Source organism: Lucilia sericata, unplaced genomic scaffold, assembly GCF_015586225.1.
Source record: "Lucilia sericata isolate MDLA Ls3-8-SP2 unplaced genomic scaffold, ASM1558622v1 Contig000825F_arrow, whole genome shotgun sequence".
NCBI classification, from domain to species: Eukaryota; Metazoa; Arthropoda; class Insecta; order Diptera; family Calliphoridae; genus Lucilia; species Lucilia sericata.
The window spans coordinates 43,624-68,252 of record NW_023994817.1 but is presented as its reverse complement, the minus strand read 5'-3'; the positions used below and the strand labels follow the sequence as shown (position 1 = coordinate 68,252).

Genomic DNA, 24,629 nt, shown 5'->3' with positions numbered 1-24,629 from the left:
GGTTATCTGTAGAAATATCGGTTCGTATTTGATGAGCTTAAGTTACATTTTAAAAGGGCCACTTCCTATGGAAAATGGCACAAAGCTAAACTAAAATCTTATATTCAACATACATTTCCAAAACTAGATCTTTTTCCAGCGATTTATGATTCAAATTGTTGAGATTGAGATCAATTTTTGGAAACCATCAATTATAATTAAAATTTCTTACAATAAATTCGAGATCTTTTTCTACTGGTTTGAAGTAGTTGTTTTTAAAATCTGGACTAGTATCCCAATGTAAATATTTGTATTAATGGAAATATTGAAAGAAACGATTTCATCGGAACTTTTTAATCACAACATTTTTCGACAGAACTGTTTCGAGAATTAATGGCTTTATTATTAGTTGCAATGTCGTTGTTTACTTCCGATCTAAAAAATTCAAAAAAATTATTGAATAAGCATTTCTTATTCCGTATTAAAATCATCCCATAATAAGTGGATTTAGTACGTTTGCGTATTAAGGTAAAAACATTATTTATGCAGTTAAAAAATACACAAAAATAAAGCTATTTTAGACAAATTCCAGGGGAGCCATATAAAAAATCCTCTTTTTGGGATAAAGTAAGAATCGAAAAACTCTAAAACTAGTTATTATAAACATTTTGTTCTGTATTAAAATCGACCCATAATAAGTGGAGTATTATTTATGTAGATTATTTTAAAAATTTAAATATTTTACAATAAAATACCTTATTTTTGTTAGCACTTTTTCTAGCATTTTTTTCTTTATTTTTAGCACTTTCTAGCATTTTTTTTCAAAACAATCTAGCACTTTTTCGCAATTAGGTTTTGGCAACACTGATTGCAGTATTAGTGTCAAAAGCAATTCCCGTTTAGGGTCGTTAAGGTGTTTCTATTGTTAATGACTGTAAATAATTTTAAAATAATCCATGACTTAGTAATTTCAGATCTTTATGGATTGACGGTTTAATTCCAAGTTATTTAAAAAATGTTCATGAAAGGTAATGTTGTGTAATAAATAAATGTGTAATAAATAAATAAATAAATTAATTTTTAATTATTTTATTTTTTTTTTAGAAAGCAGTAGCTAATATTGTACCCCCTATTAAAATACTTCTAATCGATTTAAAATATAAAAAAGGGATCTGGTATGTTATTTCATCACGCGGTTCCATTAAAAATGTCGATTATTTGCAGAAAATGTAAAAAATGGATCTGAACGTTTAAACTTCGGTGGGAAATGTATTGATCATAAGAGAATCCTATTTTTATTGCTTCCTAAAGTATAACAGGTAATTTCAATAAATACCTGTTATAATAAAGTATGTATGTACATATATTCAATATTAATTATAACATTATTTTTGTTTATTTCGTTGAAGGATTAATGCGTTCCAAAATATAACTCTTACAATTTGATGGATCGATCATAAAATTTATGAAGAACTAAAAAAATATTTTAGAGTCCAACGTTTTACAATTTTTGGAAGTATACCAGTCAACAGTTGGAATATTAATACAGATTTCCTGAAAATTATCTTATTATTATAAGGTAATAATTCAAAATTTTTGATACATATGTACATTAGACCGACTCACTCTGTATGGAAAGCAAAAACGTGTCTTTGTTAACTCTCTCAAAATTTACCTTGCTTTGTTTTATGATGATTCCCAAAACATTTTAAGTCTAAAGATGACAGTTCGTGAGCTGGATCAAATTAAAAAAAGGTATTTTGGAATTATTTTTTTTAAATTTTTGTTTGTTTTGAAATAAAAGATCCAATACGGGGTATCGTTTAAAAGGTATTTTAAAGCAGCGTCCAATGATGTATTAATCATAAATAACCGTCTGCTTATAATTGTCATATTCCAAAATATTTAAAATTGTTAGGTTTTTCACTAAGGAAAATAAAATGTATGCACAATTTTGCAAATTAGACTTGGTTTCAAATGATACCACATACTGTATATATTGTTTAAGAAATGCTGTATAATTAAAAAAAAAAAAATAACCAAAAAGGGACTTTTTTGTAACCGGTTCAGCTCACGAACGGCCATTGAAGACTAGAAATATTTTGGGAACCATTATAAAACATAACAAAGATTTTTTGAAGCTGGGTAAAATATTGAATTTTTTCTTTAAAACTGTCCAGCTCACGAATGGGCAACACTTAACCGAAAATATTTTGGGTTGCATCATATTACATAACAGCGAATATTTTGAAGTGGGTAACTCAAGCATCATTTTTTGTGAGTCGGTCTAATGTACATATATTACTTTTTTTAGATTAGTTGTTAAATCAATTATTTTTTCTACTATTTTTATTTCAATAAAAACTATAAAATTTAATTTTATTTAGATTTTTTTTATAGATTTTATTTTGGTGAGTATACAAATAGAAGAAGAGAAAACTCATCTTCTGGAAGAAGAGAATAGTCATCTTCTAAAAGAAAAGAATACTCTTCTTCTAGAAGAAGAGAATACTCCTCTTCCAGAAGAAGAGAAAACTCATCTTCTAGAAGATAAGATAGGAACACTTCTAGATGATACTAAGTAGTCACTTCAATAGGTGACTTCCTAGTTACATCTAGAAGAGTCTTTGGCAATACCTTACTTCCAATAGTCATCTAGAAGTTTCTTCTGCAGGTCTTCCAGAAGTATCTTCTACGTTACTCTTAGACGTTCCCCAGCTCGGCATCAGTTCTTCCCGACTGGTGACAAGAATTCTTATACTTCCGCAACATCGCTGGCGAGCTTTTAGCACGTTTGGAAGTTTCATACGGGTAACTTCCGCAATAGAAAATGTTTGTAGGGTAATTTGTCACTCTATTTACATGCACACATAAACATATCACAAACAAAATGTCAATAGTATTAACCCTACAAACATTTTCTATTGCGGAAGTTACCCGTGTGAAACTTCCAAACGTGCTAAAAGCTCGCTAGCGATGTTGCGGAAGTATAAGAATTCTTGTCACCAGTCGGGAAGAACTGATGCCGAGCTGGGGAACGTCTAAGAGTAACGTGGAAGATACTTCTGGAAGACCCGCAGAAGAAACTTCTAGATGACTCTTGGAAGTAAGATATTGCCAAAGACTCTTCTAGATGTGACTAGGAAGTCACTTCTTGAAGTGACTACCTAGTATCATCTAGAAGTGTTCCTATCTTATCTTCAAGAAGATGAATTTTCTCTTCTTCTGGAAGATGAGTTTTCTCTTCTTCTAGAAGATGAGTATCCTCGTCTTCTAGAAGATGAGTTTTCTCTTCTTCTATTTGTATACTCACCAAAATATAATCTATAAAAATAAATCTAAATAAAATGAAATTTTATAGTTTTTATTGAAATAATTGATATTAAAATAGTAGAAAAAATAATTGATTTAACAACTAATCTAAAAAAGTAATATATGTACATTAGACCGACTCACAAAAAATGGTGCTTGAGTTACCCCCTCAAAATATTCGCTGTTATGTAATATGATGTTACCCAAATATTTTCGGTTAAGTGCTGTCCATTAGTGAGCTGGATAGTTTTAAAGAAAATATCGTATGGGAACACTATTCTTCATGTTAAATTCAATATTTTACCCAGCTTCAAAAAATCTTTGTTATGTTTTATAATGGTTCCCAAAATATTTCTAGTCTATCGATGGCCGTTCGTGAGCTGAACCGGTTACAAAAAAGTCCCTTTTCAGTTATTTTGTTTTAAATTATACAGCAGTTCTTAAGCAATATATACAGTATGTGGTATCATTTGAAAAGTTTTTTGAAGCCAAGTCTAGTGGTGCGCAAAATTTGCAAAATTGTGCATACATTTTATTTTTCTTAGTGAAAAACTTAACAATTTTAAATATTTTGGAATATGACAATTATAAGCAGACGGTTATTTATGATTAATACATCATTGGACGCGGCTTTAAAATACTTTTTAAACGATACACCGTATTGGATATTTTGTTTCAAAACAAAAATTTAAAAAAAAATAATTCCAAAATACCTTTTTTTAATTTAGTCCAGCTCACGAACGGTCATCCCTAGACTTAAAATATTTTGGGAATCATCATAAAACAAAGCAAGGTAAATTTTGAGAGGGGTAACAAAAACACGTTTTTGCTTTCCATACAGAGTGGGAGTGTACATACATATGTATCAAAAATTTAGAATTATTACCTTATAATAGATAATTTTCAGGAAATCTGTATTAATATTCCAACTGTTGACTGGTATACTTCCAAAAATTGTAAAACGTTGGACTCTAAAATATTTTTGTAGTTCTTCATAAATTTTATGATCAATCCATCAAATTGTAAGATTTATATTTTGGAACGCATTAATCCTTCAACAAAATAAACCAAAATAATGCTATAATTAATATTGAATATACATACTTTTGTATTTATTGAAATTACCTGTTATACTTTAGGAAGCAATAAAAATAGGATTCTCTTATGTCCAATACATTTACCACCAAAGTTTAAACGGTCAGATCCATTTTTTACTTTTTCTGCAAATAATCGAACCGCGTGATGAAATAAGACATATATAACTTACCAGATCCCTTTGTTATATTTTAATTCGGTTAGAAGTATTTTAATAGGGGATACAATATTAGCTACTGCTTTCTAAAAAAATAAATAATTAAAAATTAATTAATTTATTTATTATTTTGAATCAATAAAAACATTACCTTTCATGAACATTTTTTAAATAACTTGGAATTAAACCATCTATAAAGATCTGAAATTACTAAGCCATGGATTATTTTTAAAATTATAACTAACGATAGAAACACCTTAACGACCCTAAACGGGATATTGTTTTTGACACTAATACTGCAATACTATTTTTTGTTTGCTCTCTTCTAATTAAGGAGTTATACACGTTCAAAAACTATCTACTTAGGTTTAATATCTTGGGAACGGCATGCTCAATATTAAGAATATTAGTATCATATGATAGGTCATAGAAAGACCTGATGTTAATAACTAAAAAAGTACCTATAATTATAATAATTAAATCCAAAGCTATATGAAAATTAATAAAATTGTATTTATTTAAAAAAGGTGGGTTTAAAGATATCTGATTTCAATATTAATTATCTTATATGGGCAATTTCGTGTCGAGTGACCCAAGTCAAAAAATAATGTATGTATAAATTAGTAGTATTAATTTCAATATAATGATTCCAGATAGGGTTTGAATACTTTAAGTAAAAATCTTAATGTATTTTGTTTTTGTTACGATAATGAAATACAAATAAAATTTTAGCTCAAAGTGATCATACGTAATCTAGAAACAGAACCTAAACGCGCAAATAGTTTATAAAATATTGAAAGTTAAGATTTAACTCAAATAAATCTAAATAGGTTAAAATGCAATGTCCATCAAATGAAAGCCGAAACGTACAACTTGAAAAAGTCTCTAAATGCTTATAACTCTTAAACCAATTAAGAGAAAGACGAAATTTAATATAAAAACATTTTTAATTAAACATATTAGACTTCGTTTAAAAATAATGGAAATGGAAGCCGTTTAGAGTTGTTGACTTATTCCTAAAATAGTATTTTAATGCAAAATATGACAACTTACTTTTTAATTTTATTTATATAATCCTTGAAGATAATTACTTTTTGGTATATATTTAATAAACTTCGCCAATTAACAAAACCTTCTTAAATGTTTATTAACAGTTGACTTTTAACACAACACTGTCATATTGTTTTTTATTACTTAAGATTCACAATATATTAATTACACTATTTTTCTATGAACATTAAATTCAATAACTCATTTAAGTTTTACAATGAATAATTAAAACTGAACATGACTGGACAAAACACAAAACATCACTGAACTTAGCAAAATTTCTGCATTATTTATTTTTATTTTTTTTCGCGTTCACGCTAAAAAATGGAGTATTTATATTTTTTTGTTTTTGTACTCTTTTTACTATCATCCGGAAGTAACCTAAAAGAATACTACCAGACGGCGAAAAACTAGAAATCAATGTATTTTGTTTTTGTAAAATGTGTGCTCTCGTCTGACAATCGTCCAGAAGTGACTACAATCCACACTTCCAGATGAATAAAATACAACATTAATGTGAACACTCTTCAAACTGTCTTCCAGAAGTGACAAAAACATACAAATCAAGAAGATACAAATTAGGAAACAATGTATTTTGTTATTGTAAAATGTATGTTCTCACCCAACTCTCATACAGAAGTCACAAAATCGTATACTTCCAGATGAAAAAATTCAACAGTCATGGTTTTTTGTTTAAGCAAAATGGATGCACTCTTCTAACGATCATCCGGAAGTAACTTAAAAGTATATTTCTAGAAGACGAAAATTCGAAATCAATGTATTTTGTTTTTGTAAAATGTGCGTTCTCGTCTGACAATCGTCCAGAAGTGTTTCTGACGTGGCGTCTGGGGTGATGCGCAATAGTTTTGTCTTCTAAATGTTTGAAGGGTAATTTATTTAAACAACTACAAACATACAATGAATACAAATTATTCCCTTCAAACATTTAAAAGAGAAAACTATTGCGCATCACCCCAGACGCCACGTCAGAAACACTTCTGGACGATTGTCAGACGAGAACGCACATTTTACAAAAACAAAATACATTGATTTCGAATTTTCGTCTTCTAGAAATATACTTTTAAGTTACTTCCGGATGATAGTTAGAAGAGTGCATCCATTTTGCTTAAACAAAAAACCATGCCTGTTGAATTTTTTTCATCTGGAAGTATACGTTTTAGTGACTTCTGTATGAGAGTTGGGTGAGAACACACATTTTACAATAACAAAATACATTGTTTCCTAATTTGTATCTTCTTGATTTGTATGTTTATGTCACTTCTGGAAGACAGTTTGAAGAGTGTTCACATTAATGTTGTATTTTATTCATCTGGAAGTGTGGATTGTAGTCACTTCTGTACAATTGTCAGACGAGAGCACACATTTTACAAAAACAAAATACATTGATTTCTAGTTTTCGCCGTCTGGAAGTATACTTTTAGGTTACTTCCGGATGATAGTAAGAAGAGTACAAAAACAAAAAATATAAATACTCCATTTTTTTAGCGTGAAAAAAAAAATAAAAATAAATAATGCAGAAATTTTGTTAAGTTCAGTGATGTTTTGTGTTTTGTTCAGTCATGTTCAGTTTTAATTATTCATCGTAAAACTTAAATGAGTTCTTGAATTTAATGTTCATAGAAAAATAGTGTAATTAAAATATTGTGAATCTTAAGTAATAAAAAACAATATGACAGTGTTGTGTTAAAAATCAACTGTTAATAAACATTTAAGAAGGTTTTCTTAATTGGCGAAGTGTATTAAATATATACCAAAAAGTATAAGGAAGGATTATATAAATAAAATTAAAAAGTAAGTTGCCATATTAAAATACTATTTTAGGAATATGTTAACAACTCTAAACGGCTTCCATTTCCATTATTTTTAAAAAAGTCTAATATGTTTCATTAAAAATGTTTTTATATTAAATTTCGACTCTCTCTTAATTCGTTTAGGAGGTATAAGCATTTAAAGACTTTTTCAAGTTGTACATTTCGGCTATCATTTGATGAACATTGCATTTTTAACATATTTAGATTTATTTGAGTTAAATCTTAACTTTCAATATTTTTAAAACTATTTGCGCGTTTAGGTCTGGAATCACTATATTGAAATTAATACTACTGTTTTATACATAAATTATTTTTTGACTTGGGTCACTCGACACGAAATTGCCCATATAAGATATTTAATATTGAAATCAGATAGTTTTAAACCCACCTTTTTTAAATAAATACAATTTTATTAATTTCCATATAGCTTTGGATTTAATTATTCTAATTATAGGTACTTTTTTAGTTATTAACACCAGGTCTTTCTATGACCTATCATAAGATACTAATATTCTTAATATTTAGCATGCTGTTCCCAAGATATTGAACCTAAGTATTAGAAGAGAGCAAACAAAAAATGTCAAAAGAAATATCCCGTTTAGGGTCGTTAAGGTGTTTCTATCGTTAGTGACTGTAAATAATTTAAAAAATAATCCATGACTTAGTAATTTCAGATCTTTATAGACGGTTTAATTCCAAGTTATTGAAAAAATGTTCATGAAAGGTAATGTTTTTATTGATTCAAAACAATAAATAAATTAATTAATTTTTAATTATTTTATTTTTTAGAAAGCAGTAGCTAATATTAAAATACTTCTAACTGAATTAAAATATAAAAAAGGGATCTGGTAAGTTATAAATGTCTTATTTCATCACGTGGTTCTACTAAAAATGTCGATTATTTGCAGAAAATGTAAAAAATGGATCTGACCGTTTAAACTTTGGTGGTAAATGTATTGGACATGAGAGAATCCTATTTTTATTGCTTCCTAAAGTATAACTGGTAATTTCAATAAATACAAAAGTATGTATATTCAATATTAATTATAACATTATTTTGGTTTATTTCGTTGAAGGATTAATGCGTTCCATAATATAACTCTTACAATTTGATGGATTAATCATAAAATTGATGAAGAACTACAAAAATATTTTAGAGTCCAACGTTTTACAATTTTTGGAAGTATACCAGTCAGCAGTTGGAATATTAATACAGATTCCCTGAAAATTATCTTATTATAAGGTAATAATTCTAAATTTTTGATACATATGTACATTAGACCGACTCCCTCTGTATGGAAAGCAAAAACGTGTTTTTGTTACCCCTCCCAAAATTTACCTTGCTTTGTTTTATGATGATTCCCAAAATATTTTAAGTGACCGCTGAACCAAATTAAAAAAAGGTATTTTGGAATTATTTTTTTAAATTTTTGTTTGTTTTGAAACAAAATATCCAATACGGGGTATCGTTTAAAAGGTATTTTAAAGTCGCGTCCAATGATGTATTAATCATAAATAACCGTTTGCTTATAATTGTCATATTCCAAAATATTTAAAATTGTTAGGTTTTTACTAAGAAAAATTAAATATATGCACAATTTTGCAAATTTTGCGCACCACTAGACTTGGCTTCAAAAAACCTTTCAAATGATACCACATACTGTATATATTGTTTAAGAAATGCTGTATAATTTAAAACAAAATAACTAAAAAGGGACTTTTTTGTAACCGGTTCAGCTCACGAACGGCCACCGATAGACTAGAAATATTTTGGGAACCATTATAAAACATAACAAAGATTTTTTGAAGCTGGATAAAATATTGAATTTAACATGAAGAATCGTGTTCCCATACGATATTTTCTTTAAAACTGTCCAGCTCACGAATGGACAACACTTAACCGAAAATATTTTGGGTAACATCATATTACATAACAGCGAATATTATGAGGGGGGTAACTCAAGCACCAGTTTTTGTGAGTCGGTCTAATGTACATATATTACTTTTTTTAGATTAGTTGTTAAATCAGTTATTTTTTCTACTATTTTAATTTCAATTAATTCAATAAAAACTATAAAATTTAATTTTATTTAGATTTATTTTTATAGATTTTATTTTGGTGAGTATACAAATAGAAGAAGAGAAAACTCATCTTCTAGAAGACGAGAATACTCATCTTCAAGAAGAAGAGAATACTCTTCTTCTAGAAGAAGAGAAAACTCATCTTCTAGAAGATAAGATAGGAACACTTCTAGAGGATACTAGGTAGTCACTTCAAGAAGTGACTTCCTAGTCACATCTAGAAGAGTCTTTGGCAATACCTTACTTCCAAGAGTCATCTAGAAGTTTCTTCTGCGGGTCTTCCAGAAGTATCTTCCAAGTTACTATTAGACGTTCCCCAGCTCGGCATCAGTTCTTCCCGACTGGTGACAAGAATTCTTATACTTCCGCAACATCGCTGGCGAGCTTTTAGCACGTTTGGAAGTTTCACACGGGTAACTTCCGCAATAGAAAATGTTTGTAGGGTTCTTTCTTTGATAACCATATTTGTATTTGTTTTGCTCTGATATTTAGAATTTTGAGTATGAGATTTTTTTTTTTTCGATATTTTCAATTTGCTATTGTTGTCAAATTATAATTTAAATTTTTATTGATACTTTAGACAAGGATAAACAAACAAATAATAAAACAAATGTGAGATAACTTCCACAAACAGACACAATAAAAAGAACATATATTTTTTTTTAAATTAAAACAATATGACAAAATAATAATACTGAAACAGATATCACCCTGACAATAAAAAATAAAACACTAGTTTAAAGCAAACTTTGAGAATTAATCTAAAAAAATTATGAAGAAATAAATATTTGATATTTTATTTTACTAAAAATAATATTATTATATTTTATTTGAAATTTAATCTTTAATTTACTTTTTTTGCAATAGGAATAATACAATATTTTTGTTATGAATACGCCCTGGTGTACGCCCTTTAGGCGTATGCATTTATTTGGATGTACATAGAGTATACGTTTTTTTTTTTTCGTTTATTCTGTTTGTGCCAAAAATTCATTACAAGTTTTATTTTAGTAAGTAGGTGGACAGTTTTTATTTTCTGATTTCAAAATTTATCTATTATTTGGTTTACATTAGCCATATTTATATTTATATCCATAATTGTCTGTGTTTGTATTATAAAGTTTTCTTACGTTTGAATTTTCTTTTTTTGTGATATGTGACGATTTTTAGATATCCTACTTAAGGATTGGCAAAAATCTCATAATTCCTTAAAGGAATTAGTTAGTTAGTTTACTAGGTAGTTAGTTAGTTAGATAGATAGATAGATAGATAGATAGATAGATAGATAGATAGATAGATAGATAGATAGATAGATAGATAGATAGATAGATAGATAGATAGATAGATAGATAGATAGATAGATAGATAGATAGATAGATAGATAGATAGATAGATAGATAGATAGATAGATAGATAGATAGATAGATAGATAGATAGATAGATAGATAGATAGATAGATGGATGGATGGATGGATGGATGGATAGATAGATAGATAGATAGATAGATAGATAGATAGATAGATAGATAGATAGATAGATAGATAGATAGATAGATAGATAGATAGATAGATAGATATATAGATAGATAGATAGATAGATAGATAGATAGATAGATAGATAGATAGATAGATAGATAGATAGATAGATGGATGGATGGATGGATGGATGGATGGATAGATAGATAGATAGATAGATAGATAGATAGATAGATAGATAGATAGATAGATAGATAGATAGATAGATAGATAGATAGATAGATAGATAGATAGATAGATAGATAGATAGATAGATAGATAGATAGATAGATAGATAGATAGATAGATAGATAGATATATAGATAGATAGATAGATAGATAGATAGATAGATAGATAGATAGATAGATAGATAATAGATAGATAGATAGATAGATAGATAGATAGATAGATAGATAGATAGTTAGTTAGTTAGTTAGTTAGTTAGTTAGTTAGTTAGTTAGTTAGTTAGTTAGTTAGTTAGTTAGTTAGTTAGTTAGTTAGTTAGTTAGTTAGTTAGTTAGTTAGTTAGTTAGTTAGTTAGTTAGTTAGTTAGTTAGTTAGTTAGTTAGTTAGTTAGTTAGTTAGTTAGTTAGTTAGTTAGTTAGTTAGTTAGTTAGTTAGTTAGTTAGTTGGTTGGTTAGTTAGTTAGTTAGTTAGTTAGTTAGTTAGTTAGTTAGTTAGTTAGTTAGTTAGTTAGTTAGTTAGTTAGTTAGTTAGTTAGTTAGTTAGTTTTTAATTTTTATAGCTTATATTCTTTTTCTGTATTTATAGCAAATTTTCAAAAATTCTCTCTTAAAGCATTTTCAAAAAATTTTCTTTTTTCAAAAAATTTTCGAAAGATAATATTTGTGTAGAAAATGTTGTAAAAATTGTTATAGAAAATTTTCAAATTATTTTTATAAAATTTAGTTTTAGAAAGTTATGAAAAATTCTCTTTTTGTACATAGAACGTTCTCGTTTTCAAAGATTCTTTTTGTTTTTTTTTTTTCTTGCTAAAAATCTTAAAAATCTATAAAAAAATTTTGGAATAATTTTTTACAAAATTTAAAAAAATGCCTTTTTTTAGATCAGTTTTGGATAATTCTAATTTTTGTTAGAAATTTGCAATTATTTGTTTTGTAGAAAAATAGCATTCCAATAAACAACCTTATAAGATTCGCCTACAAAGTAGAGTGCAGGAAAAAAATAAATAAAATTAATGCATTATCGCTAGTGCTTACATGCTTTAAAAATGTCTACAAGTGTATAAGTATGCGCCCATTTATGTATTGTTGTACTTGTCATCAAGTCTAAATGTCTAAAAGACTTTAACAGTATTTGGCAAATTTCATACTTTTTGAAGTCCACCCATATTATGTCGGTCTGACAGCCTCTGTGTGTGTGTGTGTTTGTAAGTTTGTTGATAGAAATGATGATAATGGTATTTATGGCTGTATGTTGCAGTTAATTTTTTTGTTGTTATTGCTATTGCATATTGTATAAGTATTTTTGTTAATTTTGCGAAATAAAAAAAATATTTATATGTCTATGGCTGAAATCTAACGTATTATTGCCAAATTGCCATGACAGGCTTTGTTTGTCATGCAGAATATATTGGTTTATTGACTCTCTCTTTTTTATTATTCTTCTACAAATGTCAAAAGCAGTTTAAAAATGTTTGTTTATTTTTTGAATCAGTTGAACTGGACTGAGCTAAAGATTTAAATCAATGTTTTTGGTGGGAGAAAATTTAAATATTATAGCTTTTTGTTTAAAATGTATATAGTAGTGCTTAATGTGAAACAAGGAGACCTAAAATGTTTAAATATAGTTATACTACTTGTTTTTACTAAATATAATTTCCTATCTAATGATATATATTTTTTTGATATGCCCACATGTAAAATTAAATTAATTTTACCGTTTTAAAACAAGTAAGAATGTATAGTCGGGCATAGTCGACTATATGATACCCTGCACCAGTGAGTATGTTAAAAATGTGGATTATTTTTGTAATAATAAAACATTTTTCCTTGATTCCGAAATATTTTAACAATTTGTTATTAAAAAAGTGATTGTCTGAAAGAGGGGTTATATGGGGGTAAAGGTGAATATGGTCCTATTCGTATAAATTTTGGTAGAGCGATTTACGATGACTTCAAAGTTATTAATGCAGAATTTCAATGTGATACTTTCCACCTTCAAGTCATTTTCTGAAGCGGACTTTGTATGGGGGCTAGGGTCAAATGAGGCCTTATTATTATGAAAATCGGCAGTATCATTCAAACTTATATAAAACTAAGATTTGTTAAATTTTGTAGAGATTCTACAAGATTTAATATAATACATATAATTAAAAGCCCTTTTCGGGGGTACGGTCCCTTTCAGTAGGCTTCGTCCTTGGGTCGAAAGAAGACTATGTGCCAATTTTCATTAAATTACATGGAAAATTGCGACCTGTAGCGTGTACACAAGTTTTACATGGACTCACAAACGGACGGACGGACATAACTTAATCAACTCAGAAAGTAATTCTGAGCCGATTGGTATACTTTAGGGTGGGTGTAGGACCAATATTTTTGGGTGTTACAAACATCACCACAAACGCATAATACACTCCCCACTATAGTGGTGTAGGGTATAAATACTTTATACTACACATACATATACCCCTAACTGTTGTATAAACTTCTTTTAAACAAAGTTTAAGCAGCTTTAAACTTACTTCAATTTAACTGATTTCGTTTTCTAATTCTGTTGTTGTTTGACAGTCTTTTTTAGAACAATACTTTTTGATTGGCTTTTCCTTTTTTATAAAAGTTCTTTCGAAAATTGATCAACAAAAAATCTCAGAAACTAGTTTCTTAATTGATAACGATTTTAAATCCATTTTCATTTTTTTTTTTTTTTTGCAGTTGACCCCAGTGAAAATGACCAAAATGATGGTGAAAATTTCGAACGCAGCGATGATGACGATGAAGAAAATGAAGAAATTGCAGGTAAGAAAAGTAGAAAACTTGTGTTTTTTGTTTTTTTTTTACTCATGCCATTTTCGTTTCTTTTGTTTTCTTTTATTTTTTTTCCCTCCACCCTATTAACAGATGATGGCATGGTCGAGAAAACTTTTAAATTTGATGATTTTGCCAAAAGGTAAGTAACAAAAGTTTAAACACACCAGCAAAGTAAATTAAAGACCACAAAAGAATATAAAAATCTTTGGAATAAATTAAACATTTAATAAGAAGTTGTAAATTTAACCCAATTTAAACAAGAATGCCGAAAAAAAAACTAGAGCAGCAGCCAACACCAAATGATTTATTAACTCTTTTTCACAAATTAGTAGAATTTGTTATTTTTCATTAAAAATCGCACAAAACGTTGAAGCAAAAGAGCGAAATAATTCTTTAACTTAATTTGAAGTAATTTCTTTTATTTTTTTTTTCTCTTGTTGTTGAGTTTTAGAGTCAAATTACAGACACACATTCCTTTTTGGCAAATATGCGTGTTTAGACGGCGCGAGCTCATTTCGTTTCGGTTTCTTTTTTTTTTAAGTTTTAGGTTTTTTTCTACTTTGTATCCTTTTCTTTTTTTTCGCAGATAAAGATAAAGTGTATAATTACACACAGGATATAAATGAGGGTGCTCTACTTTATTATTACAGCTTTCGTTGTTGTAAAGTTAAATAATACTTTTATTTTCAGTTACAAGTTTGCGCTGCCAAATTTAGAGAAGAAACAAAATTATTTAAACTGTCAGGAATGTGAAACTTGCAAAAAAATGGAAGAAAATGGTATGTAAGGAAAGTGTAACATGAAAATGGGGCTAATTGAGGGGCGAAAACGAATTGCAAATGCGCTCTACTTAATACAAATTCATAATTTTCTTTTCCAAATCGAACATAAAATCTTAAATTTCGATTTAGGACTTCGTGATACGAAAGCTCTTTTCGATCACAGCTTTTCCTTCGGCTTCAATTCAACAAAAATTATAAAAAAAATTTTCGGTTTTATATTTTTAGCAGTATAGAAATCTCCCACATACCCACAACCTCTGTGTAGCGTGACTAAAAACAATTGCTCAATTGAAGGGTTAAACTTAAAAATGTTTTTTTGTTTTATTTTCTTTTCACCATAAGTAAGTGAAGCAAATTGTAAAGAATAAAACAAAATCAACTGAAAAACTTTTGACTTCCAAAAACGGCGTCATCTGTTGTATGTTGCTGTATAATTTTTCTTAAGGAAATTTCAATATTTTTCGCTTTTTTGCGGCATTTAACATTTTTGTTATTTGTTGCTCATAAGACCTTTAAAAATTTGATCGCATAATAAATAAATTGGTTGTTTTGTTCTTAAGGATTGTTGATTCTATGTTTTGGGATATGACTGAAAATTAGGAATTTTAATTGTTATTAAAATATGTTTCAAAGCCTTATGAATATACATACATAAGGGTGGCTTCAAAATGCTGATGTTCCCGCCGAACATCATGCTAAGATACAATTAATTAACATTTTAGTCTTGACATACATAAAAGGATTATGATTAAAAATGTCAAATATTTATTCTCCAATAGTTAATGCAAATGGTAATACAAAATTGTATTTATTTTCACTTTACTTTTTACCTTATACATAAGTAGTATACCCTGGGTGCTTCGCTACCCTAACCAAAATTAAATATATACAAAATTTTTATAACTTTAATAGAAAATTTTAATTGATTAAAAGTTTTTTATTATGGCCTACATAACTTTAGTGGGTTTGTCCGTCCGTCCATGTAAGTCTTGTAATCAAACTACAGGTCGCATTTCTGAAGATAATTCAATTCAAATTTGGTACATGATCTTCCATTGTCTCAGTGACGAAACCTATTGAAAATGGTTATGATTGGTTTATTATTTCACCTAGCCCCAATACAACTGAACCGCCGAAAAGGGCTTGTAAACCTTGTAATCAAAGTACAGGTCACAATTTTGAAGATAATTCAATAAAATTTTGCACATGGTCATCTATTGTACTAGGGACGAATCCTATTGAAAATGGGTAACATCGGTCCAATATTTGACTTAGCCATCATACAACTTAACCCCCCAATATGGCTTTTAAGTTATTATGTTCAATAAACTTGTATCTCGACTAAAAGCTGCTAAACTAAGTTCTATACCAGCCTTCATGACCCTGATGAATTTTTTGATGATGGGGCTACATTTGACCCTCGTCCCTATACAAAGCTCACTTCGAAATATGAATTTTATTCAACAAAAAATGGCTAAAGTATATGTGAGACTTAAATGCTTTATTATGAATAATAAGTCACAATTTATTTTTATAATTGGTGTAGGGTATTATATGGTCGGCCTCGCCCGACTATAATTTCTTACTTGTTGAATGTTTTTGTTTTTTATGTTCAATATTATCGACATTTATAATGTGAATAAATTTGCATTCGCTAAAGAAAATTCAATAAATATTTATAATTTGATGAAATATGTACCAAAAGTCCCTTTTTTTAGATTCTCATTCACTCAAGTCTCCACATGTTAAATTTTATATTTCTATGTTCAATATCGTAAAAACTTCAAAAAGTACCATCTGAAAAACGAAAATGTACAAAAATCGCTCTCAATAAATTCTCATTTAATAAGGACACTATGTCATGTGTTTCGGTTTCCCATTATTGAGAATCCAAAAGGTACAATTTGAGAATGGAAAAGTACTAAAGAATCCCCACTTACAGATTATTATTAAGTTAGGACCATGCATGTTCAAATTTATGTTTCTTGGTTGAATATTTTAGAAAATTCAAAAAGTACCATTTGAGAGATAAAAAGTACTAAATAGTTCTCTCTTAAAGAATCTTATTCAAAATGGACCTAGTATGTTTAATAATCACGTGTTTTAGATTTATATTATAGAACATACAAAGAGTATGATTTGAAGAGAGAAAAAGTACCAAAAGGGGAATAAATTCCATTTTCCCTCTTTTCGCCTTAGAATAGACTTTTTCTAGAATTAAGTTTTAAACATTTTCCGTGTTTAAATCTATATATCACAAATAAAACTCAAACTATTCAAATCTGCATTCATTTGTTCCAGAAAAACTGTGCTTTCAAAAAGTACCAAAAAATTTACCCAAATTTGATCCTATATAGGGCTTAGTACCCGAATTCCAAAATAATATACCAATAGTATATTTTGTGTGAGTAAATTAACTATTTTTTAAAAATTTGCCGCAATGAGTTTGAATAAATGAAATTTCCCGCTTTTCCCCTTTTTGGTACTTTTTTTCCCCAGTGAAATAGCAAATATTTTGTTTCAATAAATATTAAAGGATTAGTACGTAATTTAATAGGTACACGTCAGTAAGTCGAAAAACTTTTAATGTGCTAAAAAAGTACCTTTTACACCCAAATTGGACTGAATTTTAAAAAAGTACGAAACAGGTGTCTCATAATTTTGGAAGATATGTTCAAAATATTTACAAAAATTGTATTATGTTTATTAGTTAAAAAGTTATAAAGGGCCAAAAAAGGTACCAAAATCATCTTTATTACACATTTTTATCCCTCAAAAGTACGAATTTCAAAAAAGTACCAAACACCCATCGGCTGATTTTAGGAGTAGATACAGATGCATTTAAAATTTTTGTTGTATCACTAATATTAGGTAATATTATTAAGAATCCCAGTTTTACCTCTAAATGTACAATTTTCCAAAATTTTCTTAGTGGATTTACATAACCAAAAACTACTGTCTCTGTCAAAATTTCATGATTCTAGGTTCAGCCGTTTGGGCTGTGCGATGATGAATCAGTAAGTCAGTAACGCGACTCTTATATATATATAGACAGATTGTATATTTACTATTGTTTTTTTTTAATGCTTTTCTTCCCACTTGACATTTACCTCCTCAGCTAATGCAAGTGAAGACGACAATTTTTTAAAGTCAAGAGGTTAATGAAATAGGAATAACAAAAAAATAAAAACAGAAAATTAAAGAAAAACGCAATCAAAAAAAAAAAATAAAAATCATTACAAAACAACAATTGATGTCAAAAGCATTAAACGAGCAAAGAAAAAAAGCTCATTGGAAGGACACTCTACACAAATACTACAAGAGATACTTTAGTCACAAAAGAAAGATGAGAAATGACGTCGTCTAGAAAATTATGAAAAAAAGCCAAGAAATATGAATTTTAAATAAATTATAAACGTTAAAATAGCAGGCAACATTTCACTTTTTTTTTGCAAGAGACACACACCAGCCGCCAGCAACATTAATGCCATCAAACAAATAAAGAAGTTTTCACAATTCGAAAGCAAAATAAATGGCTGATAGACAGTTTAGTTAAATAGACAAACTTCTAGCAGTGTCATCGTTTGCTTTCAACACAAACTTGATGATGAGCCAGCCTTGTGGCGGTTGCTAGTGGTGTTTGTCTTCTATGTGGAAAAAGGAAATTAAGTTTTATGGTTTGTAAAAAGACAAATTTAATATTTAAACATTTGATGGCAATTAAATTTCAGTTAAAACTTCAATTAAACTGGGCGAAAAATGAAACAAAATACTAACCATGAGAATAAAGACAATTGCTTTAGAAAGCTCACAAAAAACAAACGAAAAACTGAAAACTTTTGCTGATGGGCTACACTTAAAAATACAAAAAAAAGTGTAAAAGAAAAGTAGAAAGAACAAAAGCATAAAAAAAAAACAATTGACAGCAAATTTAAAGGAAAGGAAGCAAAACAATAAAATCAACACAAAAAGATGAGAATAATTACGCAATAGTCAAAGGAAACCCAAAACCAAAAACAACAACAACGACCACAATAATTTTAAAGTATTTAAAAACAACAATTCAAATAAGTACTCAACATTTTACATTCATACATCCTCCCACACACATACACACACACACACACCTAAAACATAAACCCTGTGTTGAACACAAATACCCTTCAAACATTTAAAAGAGAAAACTATTGCGCATCACCCCAGACGCCACGTCAGAAACACTTCTGGACGATTGTCAGACGAGAACGCACATTTTACAAAAACAAAATACATTGATTTCGAATTTTCGTCTTCTAGAAATATACTTTTAAGTTACTTCCGGATGATAGTTAGAAGAGTGCATCCATTTTGCTTAAACAAAAAACCATGCCTGTTGAATTTTTTTCATCTGGAAGTATACGTTTTAGTGACTTCTGTATGAGAGTTGGGTGAGAACACACATTTTACAATAACAAAATACATTGTTTCCTAATTTGTATCTTCTTGATTTGTATGTTTATGTCACTTCTGGAAGACAGTTTGAAGAGTGTTCACATTAATGTTGTATTTTATTCATCTGGAAGTGTGGATTGTAGTCACTTCTGTACAATTGTCAGACGAGAGCACACATTTTACAAAAACAAAATACATTGATTTCTAGTTTTCGCCGTCTGGAAGTATACTTTTAGGTTACTTCCGGATGATAGTAAGAAGAGTACAAAAACAAAAAATATAAATACTCCATTTTTTAGCGTGAAAAAAAAAATAAAAATAAATAATGCAGAAATTTTGTTAAGTTCAGTGATGTTTTGTGTTTTGTTCAGTCATGTTCAGTTTTAATTATTCATCGTAAAACTTAAATGAGTTCTTGAATTTAATGTTCATAGAAAAATAGTGTAATTAAAATATTGTGAATCTTAAGTAATAAAAAACAATATGACAGTGTTGTGTTAAAAATCAACTGTTAATAAACATTTAAGAAGGTTTTCTTAATTGGCGAAGTGTATTAAATATATACCAAAAAGTATAAGGAAGGATTATATAAATAAAATTAAAAAGTAAGTTGTCATATTAAAATACTATTTTAGGAATATGTTAACAACTCTAAACGGCTTCCATTTCCATTATTTTTAAAAAAGTCTAATATGTTTCATTAAAAATGTTTTTATATTAAATTTCGACTCTCTCTTAATTCGTTTAGGAGGTATAAGCATTTAAAGACTTTTTCAAGTTGTACATTTCGGCTTTCATTTGATGAACATTGCATTTTTAACATATTTAGATTTATTTGAGTTAAATCTTAACTTTCAATATTTTTAAAACTATTTGCGCGTTTAGGTCTGGAATCACTATATTGAAATTAATACTACTGTTTTATACATAAATTATTTTTTGACTTGGGTCACTCGACACGAAATTGCCCATATAAGATATTTAATATTGAAATCAGATAGTTTTAAACCCACCTTTTTTAAATAAATACAATTTTATTAATTTCCATATAGCTTTGGATTTAATTATTCTAATTATAGGTACTTTTTTAGTTATTAACACCAGGTCTTTCTATGACCTATCATAAGATACTAATATTCTTAATATTTAGCATGCTGTTCCCAAGATATTGAACCTAAGTATTAGAAGAGAGCAAACAAAAAATGTCAAAAGCAATATCGCGTTTAGGGTCGTTAAGGTGTTTCTATCGTTAGTGACTGTAAATAATTTAAAAAATAATCCATGACTTAGTAATTTCAGATCTTTATAGACGGTTTAATTCCAAGTTATTGAAAAAATGTTCATGAAAGGTAATGTTTTTATTGATTCAAAACAATAAATAAATAAATTAATTAATTTTTAATTATTTTATTTTTTAGAAAGCAGTAGCTAATATTAAAATACTTCTAACTGAATTAAAATATAAAAAAGGGATCTGGTAAGTTATAAATGTCTTATTTCATCACGTGGTTCTACTAAAAATGTCGATTATTTGCAGAAAATGTAAAAAATGGATCTGACCGTTTAAACTTTGGTGGTAAATGTATTGGACATGAGAGAATCCTATTTTTATTGCTTCCTAAAGTATAACTGGTAATTTCAATAAATACAAAAGTATGTATATTCAATATTAATTATAACATTATTTTGGTTTATTTCGTTGAAGGATTAATGCGTTCCATAATATAACTCTTACAATTTGATGGATTAATCATAAAATTGATGAAGAACTACAAAAATATTTTAGAGTCCAACGTTTTACAATTTTTGGAAGTATACCAGTCAGCAGTTGGAATATTAATACAGACTCCCTGAAAATTATCTTATTATAAGGTAATAATTCTAAATTTTTGATACATATGTACATTAGACCGACTCCCTCTGTATGGAAAGCAAAAACGTGTTTTTGTTACCCCTCCCAAAATTTACCTTGCTTTGTTTTATGATGATTCCCAAAATATTTTAAGTGACCACTGAACCAAATTAAAAAAAGGTATTTTGGAATTATTTTTTTTAAATTTTTGTTTGTTTTGAAACAAAATATCCAATACGGGGTATCGTTTAAAAGGTATTTTAATGTCGCGTCCAATGATGTATTAATCATAAATAACCGTTTGCTTATAATTGTCATATTCCAAAATATTTAAAATTGTTAGGTTTTTACTAAGAAAAATTAAATATATGCACAATTTTGCAAATTTTGCGCACCACTAGACTTGGCTTCAAAAAACCTTTCAAATGATACCACATACTGTATATATTGTTTAAGAAATGCTGTATAATTTAAAACAAAATAACTAAAAAGGGACTTTTTTGTAACCGGTTCAGCTCACGAACGGCCACCGATAGACTAGAAATATTTTGGGAACCATTATAAAACATAACAAAGATTTTTTGAAGCTGGATAAAATATTGAATTTAACATGAAGAATCGTGTTCCCATACGATATTTTCTTTAAAACTGTCCAGCTCACGAATGGACAACACTTAACCGAAAATATTTTGAGTAACATCATATTACATAACAGCGAATATTATGGTAACTCAAGCACCATTTTTTGTGAGTCGGTCTAATGTTCATATATTACTTTTTTTAGATTAGTTGTTAAATCTGTTATTTTTTCTACTATTTTAATTTCAATTAATTCAATAAAAACTATAAAATTTCATTTTATTTAGATTTATTTTTATAGATTTTATTTTGGTGAGTATACAAATAGAAGAAGAGAAAACTCATCTTCTAGAAGACGAGAATACTCATCTTCTAGAAGAAGAGAATACTCATCTTCAAGAAGAAGAGAATACTCTTCTTCTAGAAGAAGAGAAAACTCATCTTCTAGAAGATAAGATAGGAACACTTCTAGAGGATACTAGGTAGTCACTTCAAGAAGTGACTTCCTAGTCACATCTAGAAGAGTCTTTGGCAATACCTTACTTCCAAGAGTCATCTAGAAGTTTCTTCTGCGGGTCTTCCAGAAGTATCTTCCAAGTTACTATTAGACGTTCCCCAGCTCGGCATCAGTTCTTCCCGACTGGTGACAAGAATTCTTATACTTCCGCAACATCGCTGGCGAGCTTTTAGCACGTTTGGAAGTTTCACACGGGTAACTTCCGCAATAGAAAATGTTTGTAGGGAGGTCCCTAAAAATAACAACAGCAACAAAAATAAAATAAAAATTAAAACTTTTAAAATGAAACACAAACCAAAAATAACAACAATTCTTAATGAAACCACTAAACAACAACAATTAGCAGCTAAAGCACTCGTACAAGACATCGGAAAAATAATTTAACAGCAACAATCATACTCACATTCTCTCCAAAAGTATGAGTAATTTTTTACGTTAATCTCTAATTAGTTCCCCCGAGCTTAATGTTTTCTTTTTGTTTTATTTCTTCTTTTCCACAACAACTCCCTTTTAGAACATTTTTAGTGTTTTTCGGGAAGGAGTGTAGAAACTTATTTTTGTAATGGTTTTCTAAAATTATAAAAAAAAGAATAAACCATCATTATTACTGACAGTTTCACTCTAAGCAGAAGTTTTTGGGTTGAAAAGTATAAAATTTTATCAAAGTAAATGAAATCAGTGTATAAGTGGTGAAGATATGTCTCAACTTTTTTTGTATCTATCAAAGTTTAATAGGAACTAAATTCAAAACATTTTGGTCGCAGATTAACAAACATACATGTATTATGTACATTAGAGTGCCCCGAGGAACTGCCTTTTTGAGAATCTCATGTAGGAATACTTTCAATCAATACCTATTAATGAACTGAACACAAGGAAAATAAAAACTGTTCTCTACCAGCGCCACATTTGCCCCATTTAGAACGGCAATCGATACGTATTAATGAACTGAACAGAAGAAAAATAAAAACAGCGCCACATTTGTCCAATCTAGAATGACAAAAGTCAAAACATAAAAGTTGCTCGATTTCTGCGATTTATCTACATATACATATATAAAAATGAATGTGTGTTTGTATGTATGTTTGTTTGTACTTAATAGACAGCTAAACGGCTGCACCGATTTTTCTGAAATTCTTCAAAATTTTAATTGGGCGGCGTGCCACGCCCATATACAAAATAAGTATTAAAAGTCGCATATCTCAGAAACTCAAATATTATATGGACAACTTTGACATCCATATGAATACATGAGGATAAAATGGGCAGTCTATCTACAGTGGGCGAGGCACCTCTCATACAAAGAAAATCTTAAATTAGTATATCTGATAATGTATAACAGCTAGAGTCCTAGGACAAAAAATGGGTGGACTAGAAATAGGGGGCGTTGCACCTCCCATAGGAATCAAATACTAAAATTCGTTTATCTGGGAAACTATTAAAGATGAAATCTTAGATAAATGAGCAGACTTTTTTAAGGGGTCTGGCACCTCCCATATTGATTGAATACAAAAATTCTTATATATGAGAAACTCTTAGAGCTAAAATTTTTAAATTTTGTACGAACTTCTGTGACATCCATGTGAATATTTGGGTAATAAATTGGAGGACTCGATTTTAGGGGCGTGGTACCTCTTATATAAATTAAATTCAGAAATTCGTTTATCTAGGAAACTATTGGAGCTAGAATCTTTAAATTTTGTACGAAGAATTTTAACATCCATTTGAACATTTGGGAGAAAAATGGGCGGACTTTTATTATGGGGGCCTATCACCTTCCTTATGAATTATGTACAAAAATTCGTATATCTGGGAAACTATTAAAGCTAGAGTCTTAAAGTGGCAATGCACACTGGGTATAGCTAGTATATACATATACATATGTATGTGACTTAAGACTTCCAGTAAAGTTCTAATAGAACCATCTTTTGAAATTGGTCCGTTGTGGTGATCTTATTACAATATTTTAAAAAATTGTCCGCAATCTTTTCAAAATGGGTCTCAAAAATTTCGTAATTTTGAGCTGATTACAGGAAAACTAATTGCGAAATATTTTTAAGATATTTTTGGTCCACAAAATGATTTAAGTGCCTTATTATTTTCGCTTTTTATAGGAATAAGTGTCAAAACTGACGTAATTATTAGTTTTTACAGAAAAATATTTGTCATTATTTAAGTTAGTTCCATTTCAGAATTTTTTATTATTATTATGTGACCCTTATATTGCACTAAAAGTCGATTTGCGGACCAGAAATACCCAAGAAAAAATGTTAACTATTTTTTCTCACGTTAAGTGGCCTCCGGTAGGTTAGGTGGCCTCCGGTAGGTTAGTGGTTAGTGTTCTAGACTGGTAGACCGGAGGTGGTGGGTTCGATTCCCACCTGAGGCACTGGTTAAGGAGCGCACAACAGGCCCGATAGAGGCCTAGGTGTATTTCTTCGGATTTGATGTATATA

The 24,629-nt window shown here is 28.8% G+C and overlaps 1 protein-coding gene across 1 annotated transcript in view; it reads left to right on the top strand.

The window, feature by feature from the left end:
* LOC119608376 (protein timeless homolog) overlaps nucleotides 1-24,629 on the top strand; it is a gene marked incomplete at its 5' end in the record, with an annotated part of 73,253 nt that overhangs the window by 34,316 nt on the left and 14,308 nt on the right. The window contains 2 exons of the mRNA XM_037962777.1: nucleotides 13,917-14,000; nucleotides 14,103-14,151. Coding sequence (XP_037818705.1) covers nucleotides 13,917-14,000; nucleotides 14,103-14,151 — 133 coding nt within the window. The remainder of the gene's footprint in view (nucleotides 1-13,916; nucleotides 14,001-14,102; nucleotides 14,152-24,629) is intronic.